General features: G+C 44.4%; 1 protein-coding gene across 1 annotated transcript in view; it reads right to left on the bottom strand.

Annotated features, from left to right (window-relative positions):
* Positions 1-1,126: 1,126 nt before the first annotated feature.
* The window catches only part of DNAH8 (dynein axonemal heavy chain 8), a 1,926,251-nt gene continuing 1,908,783 nt past the window's right edge, over positions 1,127-18,594 (bottom strand). The window contains 2 exon segments of the mRNA XM_029592920.1: positions 1,127-1,770; positions 4,197-4,318. Of these exon segments, the coding sequence (XP_029448780.1) occupies positions 1,483-1,770; positions 4,197-4,318 (410 nt within the window). The 3' untranslated portion in view covers positions 1,127-1,482.

Below are 18,594 nucleotides of genomic sequence, written 5' to 3'. Positions count from 1 at the left end.
GGATAGATTCCCACATCGGCCCCCTCCTTTTTTGGCAACTATGAGATGTGGTCCCATGTTGGTCCTCTCCTTTTTTGGCTGTCACAAGATGGGTTCCCATAGCGGCCATTCTGCAGGCCTCTTCTTCTGGTGTTGGGTAGCCCTGACAGGGTGGACCTGAGCCCAAAGTGGGTGGGTTATGGCCCTCTCAGACCCATCTGTAATCTCTTTTATCAGTTCTTTTCGTCTATTTAACCAAATTAACTGTGACGCTCGTTGGCTCTACAGTAAAGTTACCTTACCTTTTTATCTAACTACCCTTCCTCCACCTATCATTGTAATTTCCTTTCTCAGTTACCTGTAAACCGACATGATGTCTTTACAAATGCCAGTATATAAAAGCTATAAATAAACAAACAAATAAATAAATAAATAAATAAATCTGTGGCTATACCACTGCCTCAGACAAGAATGGGAGGGCATCTTCTGGGGGAGGGAGGAGGGATCAGGACATCTTAACATTAGGATCATTCTTATCATCGTGGGAAGCGTGGTTTCATACAGCATTTCAGATGCTGGGATAATATAACATCCTGGTTTTACATCATAAAAACAGCAAAACTATAGAGAGCAATTTTGTAATAGAAATCTCTAGTGAATTTCATGAATACATTATATGTAAAAAACTACATAAATATATTTGAGTTAAGTGGCAGATCATTCTGTGCACAAAAATTCTTATTTTGTTTGTGATATTAGATGAAGCATTTCCTTCTTAGCCCGAGAGAGTCCCTTCTGTATACCTTGTTTCCATTATCGTGCAGTCATCTCTTTGTACCTTTAAATCATTTTCTGCATTTGATGCTTGTGAACAAGAATTGTCATACTTCTATACGAAAATCAACTCTAAAAGTTCTGTCTTCTAAAATGATGAGGATTCCTATGAGTGATATATAAGTCTGGCACTGGGACACTCCCTGAGGCTCAATTACTTTCAAAGTAATATGTGTCTGCACTGCTGCCTTCCATTGGAATCAGTATATTTATAACATTTGAGTCTGTACCATGACAATGATGGATCTCCAGTTAGGAGAGTAAAAGGACCTGTAATATATATGAACCATGAAAAGAAGAGTCATTAAAGAGCTGTCTGTTGTTTTGTTTTTAATCAATTCCACGTTATTGTTTAACATTTGCATTGAGTATATCATTAGTTTGAACATTTTTACTACAGAGGTAACTTGAAAACAACATAAGTGCAACAGTGCTAATTTCTGGCATTAAGTGAGACAGCATCAAAAGCAAAACCATTAAAAGTATCATTTTAAAACTTATTGATATAGCGCAGTATACAATGAGCAAGAAATAAAAGAAAACCTGCATAAATCACAATAATGCCAACAGGACTGAGCACATTATATCAAACATCGAGTTAAAATTAAAGCATGTAATTGGTAAATCTGAGGGTTTTGTAATGGTTCAGTATGGTTTGAATACATAGATTTACTTGATGTCACACAGAAGGGCCACACCTCTTAGTATCCAGTGGTCTGGTGGCTGGTTGGTTTTCAGAAAAATAGCGGTAATAAAAGTTAAATCAGTTCTCTGTGGTTTTTTGTACACTGGACACGTGTAGAGTTTGGTATCTTTGCTATCACTCAGACTAATAGCATAAATGTGCACTACAGGAAGCAGAGTGAAGAGAACCTTTGGCGTAGATTCAGTGAGTCTCCCATTCCGTCTGTCCCAGCCAGCTCCGTCTAAGTACAGTCCATAAATATAAACTCCCTCCTGGAGGAAAGAGAGGGAATGTACAGCATTTGAACACAGAGATCTGCAAGACTGGATGAACCTAATTAATCATTTAAAAAACATGGGAAAGCAAAGAAAATGCATTTTCCTTTGTGAAGTGATATAATAGATACAATTAAGACAATTTTCAAAGGAATTTTCCAGTTACAGTAATTAAATAGTTAATTGGTAAATCCTCCAGTCTAAAACTGCCCTCCCCTCAATGGCCTAAAGTACATGATGGCCTAAAGTCCATAGCGCCTCCTTTTAGCCCAGAGCGGCGGCTGTCAGCGGGTTTGACAGCAGACGCTCAATTTTGCCGGCGTCGGTTCTCGAGCCTGCTGACAGCCACGGGCTCGGAAACCGGACACCGGCAAAATTGAATGTCTGGTTTTCGACCCGACAGCCGCTGGCCCATTTTAATTTTTTTTTCTTTTTACTTTTTTTACCCTTCGGGACCTCCGACTTAATATTGCCATGATATTAAGTCGGAGGGTGCACGGAAAGTGCACCGGGAAAGTGCACAGGGGAAAGTGCACAGGGAAAAGTGCACCGGGAAAGTGCACAGAAAATTAGCGCCTACCTTTGGGTCGGCGCTAATTTCTGAAAGTAAAATGTGCGGCTTGGCTGCACATTTTACTTTCTGTATCCCGCGTGCATACCTAATAGCGCCCTCAACATGCATTTGCATGTTGAGGGCGCTATTAGGTGCCGCGGGTTGGACGCGCGTTTTCCTCCCGTTACTGAATAAGGGGTAAGGGAAAACGCGTGTCCAAGAGCAGGCTAACTGTATACTGTATCGGCCTGTTAGTTTCCATCGGCCTCATACTGTATGATGCTAGAGAGGATAGTGAAATAGCAAGCAACCCTTCATGATTTGTCTCTGGAAACAAAGATAGTGTACATTGCCCCCTGGGTAGTGATGAGGCAGCTGGCTAAAATCCTGAAGCCCTTCAAGGATGGCAATGAGTATCTGAGTTCCAGAAGTGGCATTCTGGGTAAGGCTTCATTATAGTAAATATTTTGGAGGAAAAGTTAGAGGGCTTCCTTGAGCAAGAGGGAATGGAAGCAGAGGCGTTGTAGTTTCTGGATTCCTTGCAGCGGCAGGTCCAAGAGAAAGTGAAACCTCTCACAGAAAATGATACATGCACACTTGCTACACTTTCTGATCCATTCTTGGAAAGGAGTTTCACCCTTCAGTCCCAGTGTCTCAAATTCATGAAGGAGATGCTCGTTCCTAGGTGTGTGAAGAGCAATGTCAGAGACAGAGGCACAGTGAAGATGAGGCACAAGAAAGAGTAGCCACCTCAGAGAGTAGTCATCGCAGTATGCCAAAGCCACATATCACAGACATTTTTGCTGGGTCTCCTTTGCTGGGGTAGGCCGAGGGTCTCTCTTGCCAGCTGTTTTAGTTATGTCTTGTGTCAGGACAGATGGTTCTTTGCGGGCAGTGTGGCTTTGGCATATTGAAATAAATTTGTATATATTGGAAATCCAGTAAATGCACATTTATTGTGGATATCCTGATAACCAGACTGGCTTTGTGGTCCTAGAACAGGTTTGGGAAGCCCTGTGACCTAATCCATGTCCTGGCTCAGTGTTTCCCAAGCCTGCCTTGGAGGCACATTTATTCAGTCGGGCTTTCAGGATATCTATAATGAATAGGCATGAGATAGGTCTGCATTTGTTGGAGACCCAAGGTATGCAAATCTATTGCAGGCATATTTACGGACCGGAATGACTTTTGAATTCAATAAAAGACAAGAAGAAATTATAAGTATTTGAATTTCCTTGTAGTTTAACAAGAGATCAGAAGAAATAAGAAGCTAGAGAGTGGATAAAAGAAATAATTGAATATATAAAATGGTTTGATGTCACTATTGGTAGGTGCTATATGTTTTAAAAATTTGTATGAATGAGGGATGTGTGAGTAATGTATGGGTTAGTCAGATTTTAATTGTCTAGATAGAAAGTTTTTGTATATGCTTGTTTGAATAATAAAAAATATATTGTATTTATGATAGTGATAATGTCTCTGATGGTTTTGTAGTTATAGAGCACAGCAGAGGATAACTCAAGAGAAAGAACCTTGGTAGTATCATTATTCAGACAGATTGATGAACAATAAAATGCCCAAGGAATGGGAACAGGAAAAGTAGTAACTGTTAAGCAGAAGGATACATTGGATGGAAGTGGGAAAGGTAAGTACACAAAATTAATTAATTTTAAGCAAAAGTTGAAACATATACACAGTGAAGATATAAAAATGTAAAAACAGAAGTACATTTAAAAATAAAATATTTTTTCTAGCACAAAAAAGCTTGTGACATTTTCTCAGTCATTACTGAGCCAATCAGAAAATGTGAACAAAGAAATATGAGTTCTCAGTCCAACTAAAACAGAAAGTTGTAGGATGTCATACATACTGCAGGGGGTGCTGTGATTTCTTCTTTTGTGCTCTTCAATACCTCATTATATAATATGACTGAATCTAGGGCCCAACCTTTATGAGCTCGTGTTACTTCCTGCCTCATGGCAGTCAAGAATCCTAGGAATGCAAATACATGACACATATTGAAACAGAGAAGATGCATCTTTCTTCTGAACAGAGCAAACTTACTTGTGTATGAACCTTTCATATCAGAAGCCCTTTTAATGGAGTTTTACCACTGGCTCTTAAAAATGAAAACAACAATGACTGGAAAGAAATGAGGAAATGCAGGGATATAAAGACTTTGCCATAGTGATAAACGCAATATTGTGTTTTGCATCAGAGCCACAGGTTGATTCAATATGAAAAGACATGTTCCGTTGATGTTATGTATTACATTAGCATGATGAAGTACTGTATATAGGGAGGTCATTTTCAACGTTGTTTCCATTGACTTGGGCTTTGAGAAAAATGCTCTTTGTCCTCCCTGAGTGTGGGTAAACTTATGTGTGTAATGATACCATGAAGCCCATATTCTGACACATTCCGGATAGCAAAGTTAGCAGGCTTAAATTATCTGGCTTACTTTGGAGGTATATTCAGTACTGTAGTGCAGCCACACTACTGAATATACTCAACTATCTTAAAGTTAGCCAGCTAACTTTAGGCCAGGTCTTCGGCCCAACCAAACTTATCCGGCTAACTCAACTCCTCCCAGTTATGCCCTTGGAACACCTCTAACTTACCCCTAAATTTATCAAAATGCTATAAATAGGCAGAAGTAGCGCCCGCGATAAAAAAAGGAGGCGTGGTTAGGATGATTTCCCTGCTCCCACATTGCACAGGTAATTTTCACAAGGTGCGATCAAAGCATTGCACCTGCGCTATTTTTCGCTTCATGTGCTGATTAATACACCACGGGTGCATTACCAGGAAAATGTTTTTATCGTGCAGGAGAGAGAGAAAGAGAAAGAGAGAGCCTCTGTAGAGAACAATATGTAACTCTACTATTTATGCTACTGTAAGCGGGGGCACTTTTAATTTAGAATGGTTAGGGAGGGTCTAACACACAGTAGGAGGTACAAACAGGAAAATACACATCTCTGAAGATTTTTTGTCATTTTAATTGATGACAGGTACAAGAGGAGTTGATTTGTACAATGCACACTCTACCTCTGAGTTAAAGTATAACTAGTAGAGTGACATATTGGTTTCTACAGAGCTCTCTCTCCCCCCCCCCCCCCCCACAGTGTTCCTTGTGGTGAGCTTGGGGCTTGTACTTATGCGCATACTTTTGAATTTATGCAGAAATCAGCGGCTATAAGTGCGTGCTCTTAGTTTTCCTGAGATAACGCTCCCTTTGAAAATTGGTGCAATGTCTGTGGGTATAATGTGTGCATTGTTTGGGCCAGAAAAAGAACCAGCAGAAAAAACAACTGTAAATCTCGGTGGGTGCTTTTCTTCATGAGGCAATTTTCAAAAGAAAAGTGCGTGCAAGCTTTACCTTTGAAAACTGATGCAAAGCCCAGAGGTCACAGCACCCCTAGACTCTGCATCAAAACACACACTTTTGAAAATTGCCCCCTAAATGCCGCCGAGTGGACGTAACTTCTTCAGAAGCTGCTTTATTCCTGGTGTGTTTCTTGCTACTAAATATGAACACATTTATCAACAAATATAACATGTTGAACCAATATTTGTTGTCACATCTCTCATAAGCTTATCATTACATAAAACACTGAAATACATTTCACCTCTCTTCTAGCTTAAACTTGAAAACCATCTTGGATTCCTACATTACAATGAAATGTGGTTGATGTATAATAATGCAAGGAACAAATTCCATCTCTGGGTTCTGGCACTCAAGCTTTTTATTGTTTATAAAATATGCTTTAGCACTATCCAAGTTTTTCCTCATAACAGATTACCCCGGAAAGTTGTTCCGGGTTAATCTTGCAACGATTGTCAGTCCTAATGGTGCTTTTCAGAGCTTTGATACTGTAGTGCCCTGCCCCAGAAGAAGTCCACCATCTCCTCTGGGTAGAGGAAGGCAGATTACTGTCCAGCACTGGGAAAGATAAGTCCTGTGCCTCTGATTCCCAGGCCCCCGTTTCCTCCCTGAACACCTCCCCTTTTCTCCCACACCATGGGGCCGATGCAATAAATATGCACAGAAAGCGGGTGCCTCCTTGCTAACGATAACCCAAAACCGACATTTATCGACGGCGGTTTTCCTAAATGCCGCACAGCCAGGGGGTTCAGGAAATGGACGCTTGTCAGTTAAGCATCCGTTTCCTGTACCCGACTGCCAGTGGTTTTTTTTTTTCCTTTAGTTTTGTTTGCCTCCTACTTAATATCGCAGCGATATTAAGTAGGAGGCAGAAGTTTTAAGAGCGCTCACCTTTAACGCCTGCTCCAGGCAGGCGTTAATTTCTGATCACTAAATGTGCGTCCTAGACTCACTTTTTTTTTTGCATTGGCAGTGAATACCTAATAGTCTCATTTACATGCATTTGCATGTGTTGAGCGCTATTAGATTCACTCTGCATTGGACGTGCATTGTGGAGGCGCTAATCCCCTTATTGCATAAGGGGATTAGTTAGCACCTATACAGCCTGCGTCCAACTGCGGGTTATACAGTGCGCTCGGCTGAGCGCACTGTATTGCATCAGCCCCCATATTTGTTATTGCTCCATATCATATCCAATCATCATACCAAGGGAAACAGTTGATCATTTTTACTTGTGAGTAAAACCATAATTATCTCCCTTGCCCCCGCTGGGTCCGAGGCCGACCACGCGGCCTACCGCTCCGTCCTGCCGCTGCCCCGACCGGAAAAACGCGACGAAGGAAGGCCCGCCTACCTACACTTACCGGCAGCCAATCGGAAAGGGCACAGAGGCCCTTTAAAGTTACAGCAGATCCGGCGTCGCGTGCCGTGCGTCGCGCGCCGAAGGAGCGCGACAAAGGGGCTCGCCCCTTTGAGCGCCCCTTCGAGCAGCCCCATCAGGCAGTCCAGGAGGTTATATGACTGCGTACAGGCGGCGTCAACCCGTTTGCAACTGACATCGTGTTTGCATTGCATCAGTGCCGGAACTCTCAGCCTATCTCCCAGATGTCCAGCCCAAACGAAAGTTGGCTAAAACAGGATTACTAGTGAGGTTTCCAAGCTGTCTGAATGAAAGATATATTGAAGGATACAGCCGTGTAGCCGTGTAGCCTATACCTAACCGTGTAGCCTATACCTAACCGCTTAGCTAAATTGGACCCCACCTCATCCCTCCGAACCTCTCCCTTCCTCCCCCCCCCACACAAGAGTTAGGATAACAATCTTATATTTAAATTCACAAGACTGGCTCTGCTAATCTAGATTGATTTGTATTCTGCTGACCTAGATTGATTTGTATTCTGCATTTGCATGGTGCCTTATTGTTGTCTTTGATTTCATACCGGTACTCTTACCTTATTTATAATCTGTGTTGTACCCCGATTGTTTGTTCTGTATTTGCTCTCATCACTGTACTCCCCTATCCCCACGACTAGGCTTACGCCATTGTGCCACAATGCCTCCTTTCATTGGACATGTTGCCATAACATACCAAACAGTAATCCACCCTTATAGCCCCCCCTTATCCACGCATCCATCCATACACCACACAACCCCTCACAAAAACAGAAGACTCATACCTATACGCACCATCACTCACACTCAAGCTATCAGTCTAGCTCTCATTTCTATCATCCTTTTTAATGCACAATCCCTTCAAAAGAAAACCCATCTGCTACAAGACATTCTCGCTGATTCCAGTCCTGAAATATGCGTGATCACTGAAACCTGGTTCAGACAATATGACACTCCCCTCATCAACCAGTTACCCGTAGATATATATGATATTTTCTCAATCCCAAGGAAGAAGAAGAGAGGAGGCGGCTTACTCCTGGCTGTAAAAAAGGACCTCCAACTCTTGCCCCATAAATGTGACATCCCTCCTCAATACGAAATTGGCTTCTTCAAATCTAAATTACTTCAACTCTGTCTTGTATACACACCCCCTGGGCTACTAGAGAAAGATCCATCACCCCTTATTGAATTCTTTGCAAACTCACTATCACCAGACCTACCCACAATACTCCTAGGAGATTTCAATTTACACGTCGATACATCACCTCAAACACCTGCCTGTGAAGCTTTCCTGGCATCAATTGAAGCTATGGGCTTCCAACAGATAGTAAACTCCCCCACACACAAGGCTGGCCACACCCTTGACTTGATTTTTATTAACTCCCCCTTCAGCGTGAACAGTCCCCCACTATGTACAACAGTACCCTGGTCTGATCATTCCTTGATCGAGACCAAGCTATCACTCCCCCAAAGCTCATTGTCCACACCTCAGCAGCCTATTTCCCTCAAATTTCGCAAAACCTGTGATATAGAAACCATCACATCAGCTTGCTCAGACTTAGACAAACAAATTGATCTATCATCTACAGATAATGCATTCTCCTCCTGGGTTAACTGCACACGCAATATTGCCAATGAGCACTGCCCCCTGATAACAAAAACTTTCAACCCATACAGAAAAAATAAGAAACCATGGTACACTCCTTTCCTCAGAAATCTCAAAATACAACTCAGAGCCACGGAAAGGTCATGGCGTAAACACCAATCCCCCGCAACCAAAACCCTCTACTATCAACGCATGCATGATTATAGAAACTCTATCCATCTTTCCAAACGGGAATACTACGCCAATAAAATAAATGGTCTACAATACAACCCCAAGGCCCTGTTTACCATGGTTGCTAACCTGACTTCTCCCATACACACGCAACAATTGACTATATCCTCCACAAATCGCTGCAATGAATTAGCGCAATTTTTTAAAAACAAAGTATCTTCCATCACAGCACAGTTCTCGCACAACAACTTCAATATCTCTCTTCCCATAGTTAACTCTCCTAGCCCCCTTTCTTCATTTGAGTCCTCATCCTCCCTGGAAGTAGAGAACATACTTAAGAAAATGAAGCCTTCCACACATCCTGCCGAAACGATCCCTTCTAAACTCCTACTTTCTATTCACAATGTGATCGCCAAACCCCTCTCGAATATCCTTAACTGTTCCCTGGAGCATGGCATTGTTCCGGACTTTCTGAAACAAGCCTTAGTGAAACCCCTACTCAAAAAATCCAACCTTGACCCCACCATCCTCTCTAATTACAGACCAGTGTCCAACTTACCCCTCCTAGCAAAAGTTCTTGAAAAGCTAGTGAACTCACGTCTTTCCGATCACCTTGAACAGAATAACATCCTCCCTCCTACCCAATATGGTTTCAGGAAGCACTTAAGTACTGAAACACTTCTCCTCTCCTTATACGATACCCTGATCAAAGGAACCGACTCAGGGTCATCCTATCTTATTGCATTACTTGACATATCAGCGGCGTTTGACACTGTTAATCACGATGTCCTACTCAACATACTTAGAAATATTGGGATCACTGGCAAGGCCATCGATTGGATTCAATCATATCTTCAAAATCGTACTTTCACTGTCACTATGGGTAATAACGAATCTGATCCCATCAGTCTCCCCCATGGTGTTCCCCAGGGTTCCTCTCTCTCTTCCACCCTATTTAATATATACATGCTTCCCCTCACTACGCTCCTTACCAATCTCCACATCAAACATTTTATTTATGCCGATGATGTACAAATCATCTTCCCTTTTTCGGACACCATCCAAACCGCTCTACACAGCTGGGAATCCTGTCTTTCCTCTATCAACCAACTCCTAAAAGACATGCATCTAGCTCTTAATTCAAACAAAACTGAGCTCTTAATCATATCCAATAAGCAATCGCTCCCAGACATCCCTCCTGCCTACTCTGCTACCAACTTCCCATCACACACTCGCAACCTAGGAGTTATCATTGATAATCACCTCTCATTCAAACCATTCATCAAATCCATCTTAAAGGACTGCTACTTTAAACTTCAAACAATAAAGAAACTCAGACCCCTACTACATCTCAATGACTTCCGCACTGTCCTCCAAGCTATTATTTTATCGAAGATTGACTATTGTAATGCGCTCTTACTCGGCATTCCTGCAATACACACTAGACCTCTCCAACTCCTACAAAATGCCGCCGCTCGGATCTTGTCAAACACAAAGAAAAGTGATCATATCACCCCCACACTTATTGAATTACACTGGCTCCCTATACAGTCACGAATTATTTATAAAACTCTCTCGATCATACACAAGAGTCTAGTAAACTCCAACCTCAACTGGATTAACCCCCCCCCTCCTACCCCGTACCTCCAAGAGACCCACCCGCCCAGCACTCCAAGGAACACTCCATGCCCAATCCATCAAACCTTTTAAACTCTCCTCCACCATGAACAGAGCTTTTTCCCTTGCCGGCCCAACTATATGGAACTCACTGCCACATGATATTCGCATTGAGACCCATACCCCCGCCTTCAAAAAGAAACTTAAAACCTGGCTCTTCCAGCAAGCCTACTCCATCTCACCCCCTATCACATAATTTCCCCCTACAAATGTTTTTCTGATGTTTTTCTGATATCCTGGTATGAACGCCTTTTTGCCTGCTGATTTGGTACTGTGCACTAACTTGTATATAGATTCTGTTATAGTTCAATCCCATAGCATATCCCCATAGCATTTACTCATTGATGTTTGTATTTCTTGTAAGGGCTCCTCCCAAATATTATTTATATGTTGCCTAGTTTACTATGTTATTTGTAAGGGCTCCACCCAATGGTTTTTTGTTCACTGTAAACCGATGCGATGTGCGAACGGTCATCGGTATAAAAGAAACGTTAAATAAATAAATAAATAAATAAATAAGAAAAGGCAGTGATGCTAACAGATGCAAGATAACAGTTAACCACTATAACCAGTGCTACTAGAAGGTAAAGGTCTGGCAGTTGGTACTTAATAAAAGTAAAACAGAAAGAACACAATAATAATGATGGATAATGCTGCAGGTTGAGGCTTAACCAGTTTATCTCACACCCCAATTGTCGGTCCTCAGTTACTTGCACTCCAAAGGTTGGGGTCCTTTGAGGTCGATGTAAAACAGATGGTCAGAAAATCCATGGGATGTAATATCAGGGCTGACTTGACATTGAACGAGGGGAAGACCCAGACATTACGAATGAGCTGGGATCAGAGGAATGGGAAAGTGGGAAAAGCAGCAGCACAGTTTCAGATCTGGGCAACAGACCTGTTACTGAAGATGCTGGAGGAAACGTTGATCACTGTGTTTATACTGAGCTGTGCTTCTACAGCAATTATTAAGGCAGATGGGGAAAAAGTCCCCTCTCTTTTTCATAACCGATTTTTTGAAATTTATTGCACTTTTCCCTTTTATTTATGTTATTTAGTTATCTATGTCCTTTTCTCAATTGAGGATTCTATTACGCTTGGTGGTCTGCAAGCTACCCCCATGGACTGCTGCTCTTACCTTTACCCCGGCCCAACAAAGTGACCCAGCATGCGCGGCAGGAATGCTGCCAGCAGATATGGAAGGACGCTACCATTGCACGCAGCAGGGATGCCGCCAAAGGACCCTGGCATGGCATATCCTCTCTAGGCATGCGCACGCGTCTTCTCTCACTATTTAAAGGGATCGCAGTGGGGAAAAGCCCCGCAGCTCCTCTTGATGACATCAGCAACGGAGCCCTATTTAAGGGCTATGTTCTAGCGCAACTCACCTCAGCAACAGGTCCCACTACCTGGAATAGAGCGTGTTACTTCAGCATCTATCTCCAGCCTTGCTTGTTTTCAGCATTTTCCTTCAGCCCAGCTTGTCTTCAGCCTAATGTATTTTCAGCGTTGTCTTCAGTGTTCCTTGCCTCATGTGCGTCTCCTCATCTGACCTCCCTGCCTATCCATTCCTTCTTCCCTTCGGACTTATATCTGGATTGACCTTGGCCTGTTTATGGATCATGTTTGACTGCTACCTACCATCGACCTCCGCCTGCTTCACAAGATGCTTGACTACTGCCTGCCCTCCATCTCTGCTTGCTTCAGGACACGCTACCACCACCTGCCATTGACCTCTGCCTGCTTCCTGATATGTCGGATTACCACTTGCCTATAGCCCTGCCTTTCAAGCACCTCCTCTTCAGCTCACAGCAAAGACCTGCTGGTCCCAGCACCCAAAGGCTCAACCTGAAGAGAATGAGGGCTGGTATGGACAAAGCTCCAGCAGGGTCTCTGCTTCATCTGGGTCTCCCTGCTGATGTCAGGAACCTGCAGGGCTTCTCCCCACAGGTTGCATCAATCCCGGCTCAGCCTAAGGATCTATAAATGCAACAGGCTGCTGAGGCCATGGAGCCGATGGGCTTGAATTCCCTGCAGGCCATCCCAGGCCTTGCCCACTGCCTACAGGAGCAGCAACAGACATTGGAGCTACTGATTGTGCCCATGGACTGGCTCTCGACTCAGCTGAATATGCTAACCAGTGCGGTGGTGCCAACTCCACCTGTACCTGCAGTGCCACTTCTAGAAGCCGCTCACTCATCGATTCTCTAGTTGCTGGCTCCACCCCAGTATGCTGGGGACTCCAAGTTTTGCCATGGGTTCCTGAATCATGCACTTCCATTTGCAGGACCCATTATTCCCAAATGATCAGGCGAAGACCACATATATATTGTCTGTGCTGGATGGCTCCGCCCTGGCTTGGGCATCTCCCCTCTGGGAGAGGGAAGACCCACTTTTGCTTAACCTGCAACAATTTGTGGAACAATTCAAGCTTGGCTTTGAGGAACCAAGCTGGGTAGCAACAATGGCTTCCGACTTACTTCATTTTTGCCAAGGCTCTAAAAATTAGGCAGAGTATGCCATTAAGTTTTGGAATTTAGCATCCGAATTGAACTGGTGAGAAGACTCACTGACTGCTATCTTTCTTAAAAGTGTGTCACTCGGGATCAATAACGAGCTTGCTGCCTGAGTCCTTCCCACTTTGATGGAGGAACTTATGTCCTTGACTGGGAAAATAGATCACTGGTTACAGCAAAGGGTCCGGGAGAAATGTCCTGTTAGGAGGAGCATTGCCTTGGCACCAAGGTTCCATAATCCTCTTTCACCCCTGACCGCTCTTCTGCCTACTTCATCTACTGTGGAAGAACTTAGGCAGCTGGGGTGATGTTGCCTATCCACAGAAGAAAGGCTTTGCCGCAGGCAGCAGGGCCTTTACCTATATTGTGCGGGCCAAGGTCACTTGTTGGCTCAATGCCCCCTGAGGTCAGGAAACGTCCGCGCCTAGGGCCCTGTGGGGAGATGACCCTATTCTTCACCTAGGGTCCTGAGGGGAGATGACCCTAGGCCTCACCATTTCTGCTTCCCAACTACTGGTTCCTGTGACCTTGGAGCTAAGTTCCATACATTTCACCACCCAAGCCTTTGTGCACTCAGGTTCCGGGGGAGAATTTCATTTTTAAGGAACTTGTCAAGCAATTCTTGATTCCAATGGTCAGTATGACCACTTCATTAGTCATCTCATCCATTTACTGAGACCCTCTTTCTGGTTGAGTCATGCTAGTAACAGCACCTGTGACCTTACTCACTGGTCTCCTACATTTGGAGAAGCTCAGACTGCAAGTAATCTCCAGGACTATTAATCCTGTTATTTTGGGCCTACTTTGGTTCCAGGGACACCAACAGCAATTTCACTTGGCTACCCTACAACTTGCCCGTTGGGGCTGCGATTGTGCGGGCTCCTGCGTGGAGCACATTAAATCCTCTCATAATATGTCCATGGCTACGGCATGTGCTGGGCTCCCTCCACAGTATGCAGATTTCCAAGGCATCTTTTCTAAGAAAAAAGCAGAAATCCTTCCACCGCGCTGTCCTTATGACTGCAGCATTGAGCTATTCCCAGGGAGTAAACCTCCATGTGGGCAGATCTACCCATTGTTGCTTCCTGATACTCAGTTTATGTCTGACTATATCCGGGAGAATCTGGAACGTGGATTTATTCACCCATCTTTGTCTCTGGCAGGTGGAGGATTCTTCTTTGTTGCAAAATAAGACAGCTCTCTCAGGCTGTGCATCGATTATCACAGCCTGAATGCCATTACCAAGAAGGATAGGTATCCATTACCTTTAATAACAGAACAATTTGATCGCTTGCAAGGAGCTAAGAAATTCACCAAACTGGACCTCAGGGGGGGTGCATAACCTCATATGTATCAAGGCTGGAGATGAGTGGAAAACAGCGTTTAACACTCGGGATGGACACTACAAATACTTAGTTATGCCATTCGGGGTTTATAACACCCCTGCTGTTTTCCAAAAAATAGTCAATTATATCTTTTGCATCTTCCTCTACTCCTATGTGGTTGTATATATAGACAACATCTTAATCTTTTCACAAACTCTGGGCTCCCATCGTCAAAACATTGTCTCATTCTCCAACAGCTGTGAGAAACCTCCCACAGTCCCTTTTGGCATCAGCAATGGAGCTCTATTTAAGGGTTATACTCCAGCTGCAACATACCTCAGTAACAGATCCCACTAGCTAGAGAAGAGTGTGTTGCTTCAGCGTTTGTCTCCAGCATTGCTTATCTTTAGCGTCTTCAGTCCAGCTTGTCTTCAGGCTCCGTCTTCAGCCTAGTGTGTCTTCAGTGTTGTCTTCAGTGTTCCTTGCCTCCTGTGCTTGTCCTCACTTGACCTCCTTGCTTATCCATCCCTTCTTCCTTTCAGATGGATATCTGGATTGACTTTGGCCTGTTCTTGGATCACTTTTGACCACTACCTGCCATCGACCTCCGCCTGCTTCATAACATGTTTGACTGCTGCCTGCCCTTGACCTCTGCCTACTTCCTGACATGCCAGATCACTGTCACCTATGACTCTGTCTTCCAAGGACCTCCTCTTCAGCTCTCAGCAGATACCCCACCTAAGACCTGCTGGCCCTGGCACTCAAAGGCTCAACATGAGGGGAACAAGGGCTGGTATAGGCAAAGTTCCAGCAGGGTCTCTGCTTTGTCCAGATTCACCTGTTGATGATGGGAACCTGCAGGGCTCCTCCCCACAGGTTGCATCAATGCTGCCTCAGCCTAAATGTCCATGAATGCAATAGATTCAGTCACCCAGCTTCTGGTTCATCAGTTCCTTGATGTCTCCAGCCGGTGCACACCAGCTCCTTCACTGGTGCTGGCAGATCCCACACTGTTTCCCCTTTTCTTTCAGAAACACAGACATCTTTCTCTCTCTGTCTCCAACATTGCTTTCTCATCTGCTGCTTCTCACAGCTCTTCTCTCTGGTCTCAGTGCTGGTTCTTTCTTGTGATGCCTCTCTATCTTAATAGCTAAGTCCAAGCCTTAGAAAAACAGGGGGATCCGGCTGCTCTCCTGCATTCAACTGATCTCTTATCCTGCACAGTGTTCAGCAAAAGTGGAGCATTTTTGTTTTCCCTCTTCTCAACGTGTTAACCCTTCAGATGTTGGTTCTGCAGAAACTTTTGTCCTTTGCAGGAAAACACACAGAGATCTTGGAACCTTTTTATTTCTTCCATCCTGGCTGTAATCTGTGCAGTGTCACAATGTCTTTAGGCATGTCTGACGTACAGCTTTAAGTTCAGCTGTAAAAAACATGTCCTTGGTAACAATATACACAGCATAAGCTCATGGTGGGAAGGGACCTAGTTTTAGGGGACTCTGCCACATTACTGTCAGTCAGTACTAGCCATGATGCCTTATGACTCTGTCCCTAAAAGAAGCTAGACTTTAATAGTCATATTGATTCAGAAACAAATAGAATCTTAGTAGTTTTTAAATCCTTTTTGAAGGATTGACACAAAAGATGTAGTGCATGAGTCTTACGCACGCCAGCCGTGGCAGACCCGCGGCTCGGCCCCCTCACCTCTTTCAAAGTAATCCAGCATCTGGTCCCTCATCTCTGGCAGCTGTGGGCTGACGGCTCCATCCTCGGGCCGCCCCTGGTGCCTCCGGCTCTGCTGCAGCTCCTGATGCTCTGCATCAGGCCTTTCCGCGTGGCCCGCATAAAGAGACCATCCCGACCAGCGCTGCGCTCCTCCCTAGGCATGCACACGCACACAGCTAGTCTTTAAATAGGGTCCATGGCGGGAACTTGGCCACGGCCCCAGATGATGACATCGGCAGAGCTCCGGTATATAAGCCCAGGCTCTGCTCTCTCAAATTGCCTTTGCAACAGGTCCCCTCGCTAGTCGAGTACTCATTGCCTGTTCAGTTCCTGGTTCCCGATCCTGATTGCCTTTGTTTCTGTTTCCTTGTTCCTGTTCCTTCGGCTTGCTGACCTGGTTTGGCCTCTACATTGCCTGACTACTCGTTACCTCTCTCCAGCCCCAGACCTCTGCATCGCCTGACTACTTTGTTGCCTCTCTCCAGCCCCGGACCTCTGCATCGCCTGACTACTTTGTTGCCTCTCTCCAGACCCAGACCTCTGCATCGCCTGACTACTCCGTTGCCTCTCTCCAGCCCTGGACCTCTGCATCGCCTGACTACTCCGTTGCCTCTCTCCAGCCCTTGACCTCTGCATTGATTGATTACGCCATTGATTCTCTCCAGCCCTGGATTTCTGCTTCGTCTGACCATCCTTTTGACTCTCTCCTCGTCTAGACCTCAGCCTTGCTTGCCACTGCTTCCAGATTGCCGCCAGCCCTGATCCCAGCTTGCTTAAAGATGCCTCTTCAGCTTTGTCCTGGACGTGGTTCATTCAGGCTTGGGCCTGATCTTGCTCGGGCACCTGGGTCTCTGGGACTCTGCCTTGTCCAGTACAGATTGATACCTACACTAGTTGCTACCTCTGGGCTGACCTCGATTCACCCATCGATGACCACTGACGGAGGCCGCCTAAGTCCAGATGGCCCCGGCACCCAAAGTCTCAACGCGCGGGGAACGAGGGCTGGTATTGGTGAAGCGCCAGCTGGCCTCCATCCATCAGCTCTCTCTGCCTGCCGACAGTGGGGACCCGTAGGATCCCTCCTACGGATAGTGTCAACCCCACCTCGTCCCAAGGGTCCACCTCTGGCACAACAATGAGCTTCAGTAAGATCTCACAGGCCTTTTCTTCGTCTGTACTACAACATTTTTGTTGGCCCTTTAAAAGTTATCATAACCTATAAAGACACTGCTGGATCATGTTCTAAGTCTTTAAAACATGACCTTTACTTTGGGATCTATACACATATCAGTGATTCAGTGTTTGAAATAATCTGCTAAGTGCTGCTACTCATAGCAGCAATTCTACTTTTATTTAAATAATTTAGTTAATAAAGAAGCAAACATATTAATGTAAAAGCGTTCCTTACTAATATGCATCATAGACCCACAGATGCTGAATGTGCAATATCAGACTAGGAATGTATTGTGTTCTGATACTCCCCACCAGGAGGCGTCATCTCAAGGGGTGCAATTCAAGAAAACTCAGGAACTCTCTTTGGCTTGTGTTCTTCTCACTTCATTTTCTATTCTAGCAGTGTGCTGAGGCCCAAGGGAGAAGCTCTCCAACACCCAAGAATGGAAGTCTCTTAGGGTCTAAGAAGATCCTAAGACTGGGAAGACCCAGAGGTGAAGTGTGCTAAAAGGAGAGTTAGCTCCATACTCCTTGCGTTTCACTAAAAACTTGCCTATGGTGTAGAAAACTGCGGAGTTTCAGTCAGAGTCAGAGGAAGAATGGCTCGACTTGGAAAAATGCGGTGAGATGCTGCTTGCCAGAAGAGTCAGCAGGGGCTCATCTTTACTTTTCAAGAGTGTTTCCTAAGTTTGTCTATGGAAGTTTGGAATCTGCACCAAGGATTCAGGAACCAAAAAGGGAAAAGCCCAAAGAGTGGTTGGTAATAGAAACTCCTAGTGTGTTGCAGAGTACCAGTGATTGTGATTATTAAATACTTTTGTGAATTTTGGCCTGGGAAACCATTTTTTATTTTCTGTATGGTTGGCACCTGCATTAAGTGTACCATTTACCAACTTGTTTGTTTCAAGTTTCCCAATAAAAAGGATTTATTTTTGGAACAACTCCCAAACTGGTGTGTTGTGTGAATTTTTGATTTACATTGGGACTTGACCAGGGGACCTCAGAAACCTAGGGTCCTGAAAGACTCTTCTTTTCTCCTGTTCATGAAGAACCCAAGGACCATGGAGTGTCTGCTTGCCCCACCTATCCTGACTGTTCTCCAAAGTTCTACTAGCCAGTGAGGTTACATTAATGTACCCCTATTTTTGCTATATTTTAGTTAATTCCTAAGGCAGACATCAAATTTAGAGCTTTAGGAGGGCAGCTACAGTGAATAAAATAAATTGAAGCATTGCTGTGCTTTTGATGACCAGCTCTCATACATGCACTGCACAAATACTTGCGTCTAACTACAGCAC

The sequence above is a fragment of the Rhinatrema bivittatum genome, chromosome 3 (assembly GCF_901001135.1).
Source record: "Rhinatrema bivittatum chromosome 3, aRhiBiv1.1, whole genome shotgun sequence".
NCBI classification, from domain to species: domain Eukaryota; kingdom Metazoa; phylum Chordata; class Amphibia; order Gymnophiona; family Rhinatrematidae; genus Rhinatrema; species Rhinatrema bivittatum.
The sequence above is the reverse complement of the archived record's forward strand: the minus strand, read 5'-3'. Positions and strand labels throughout refer to the sequence as shown.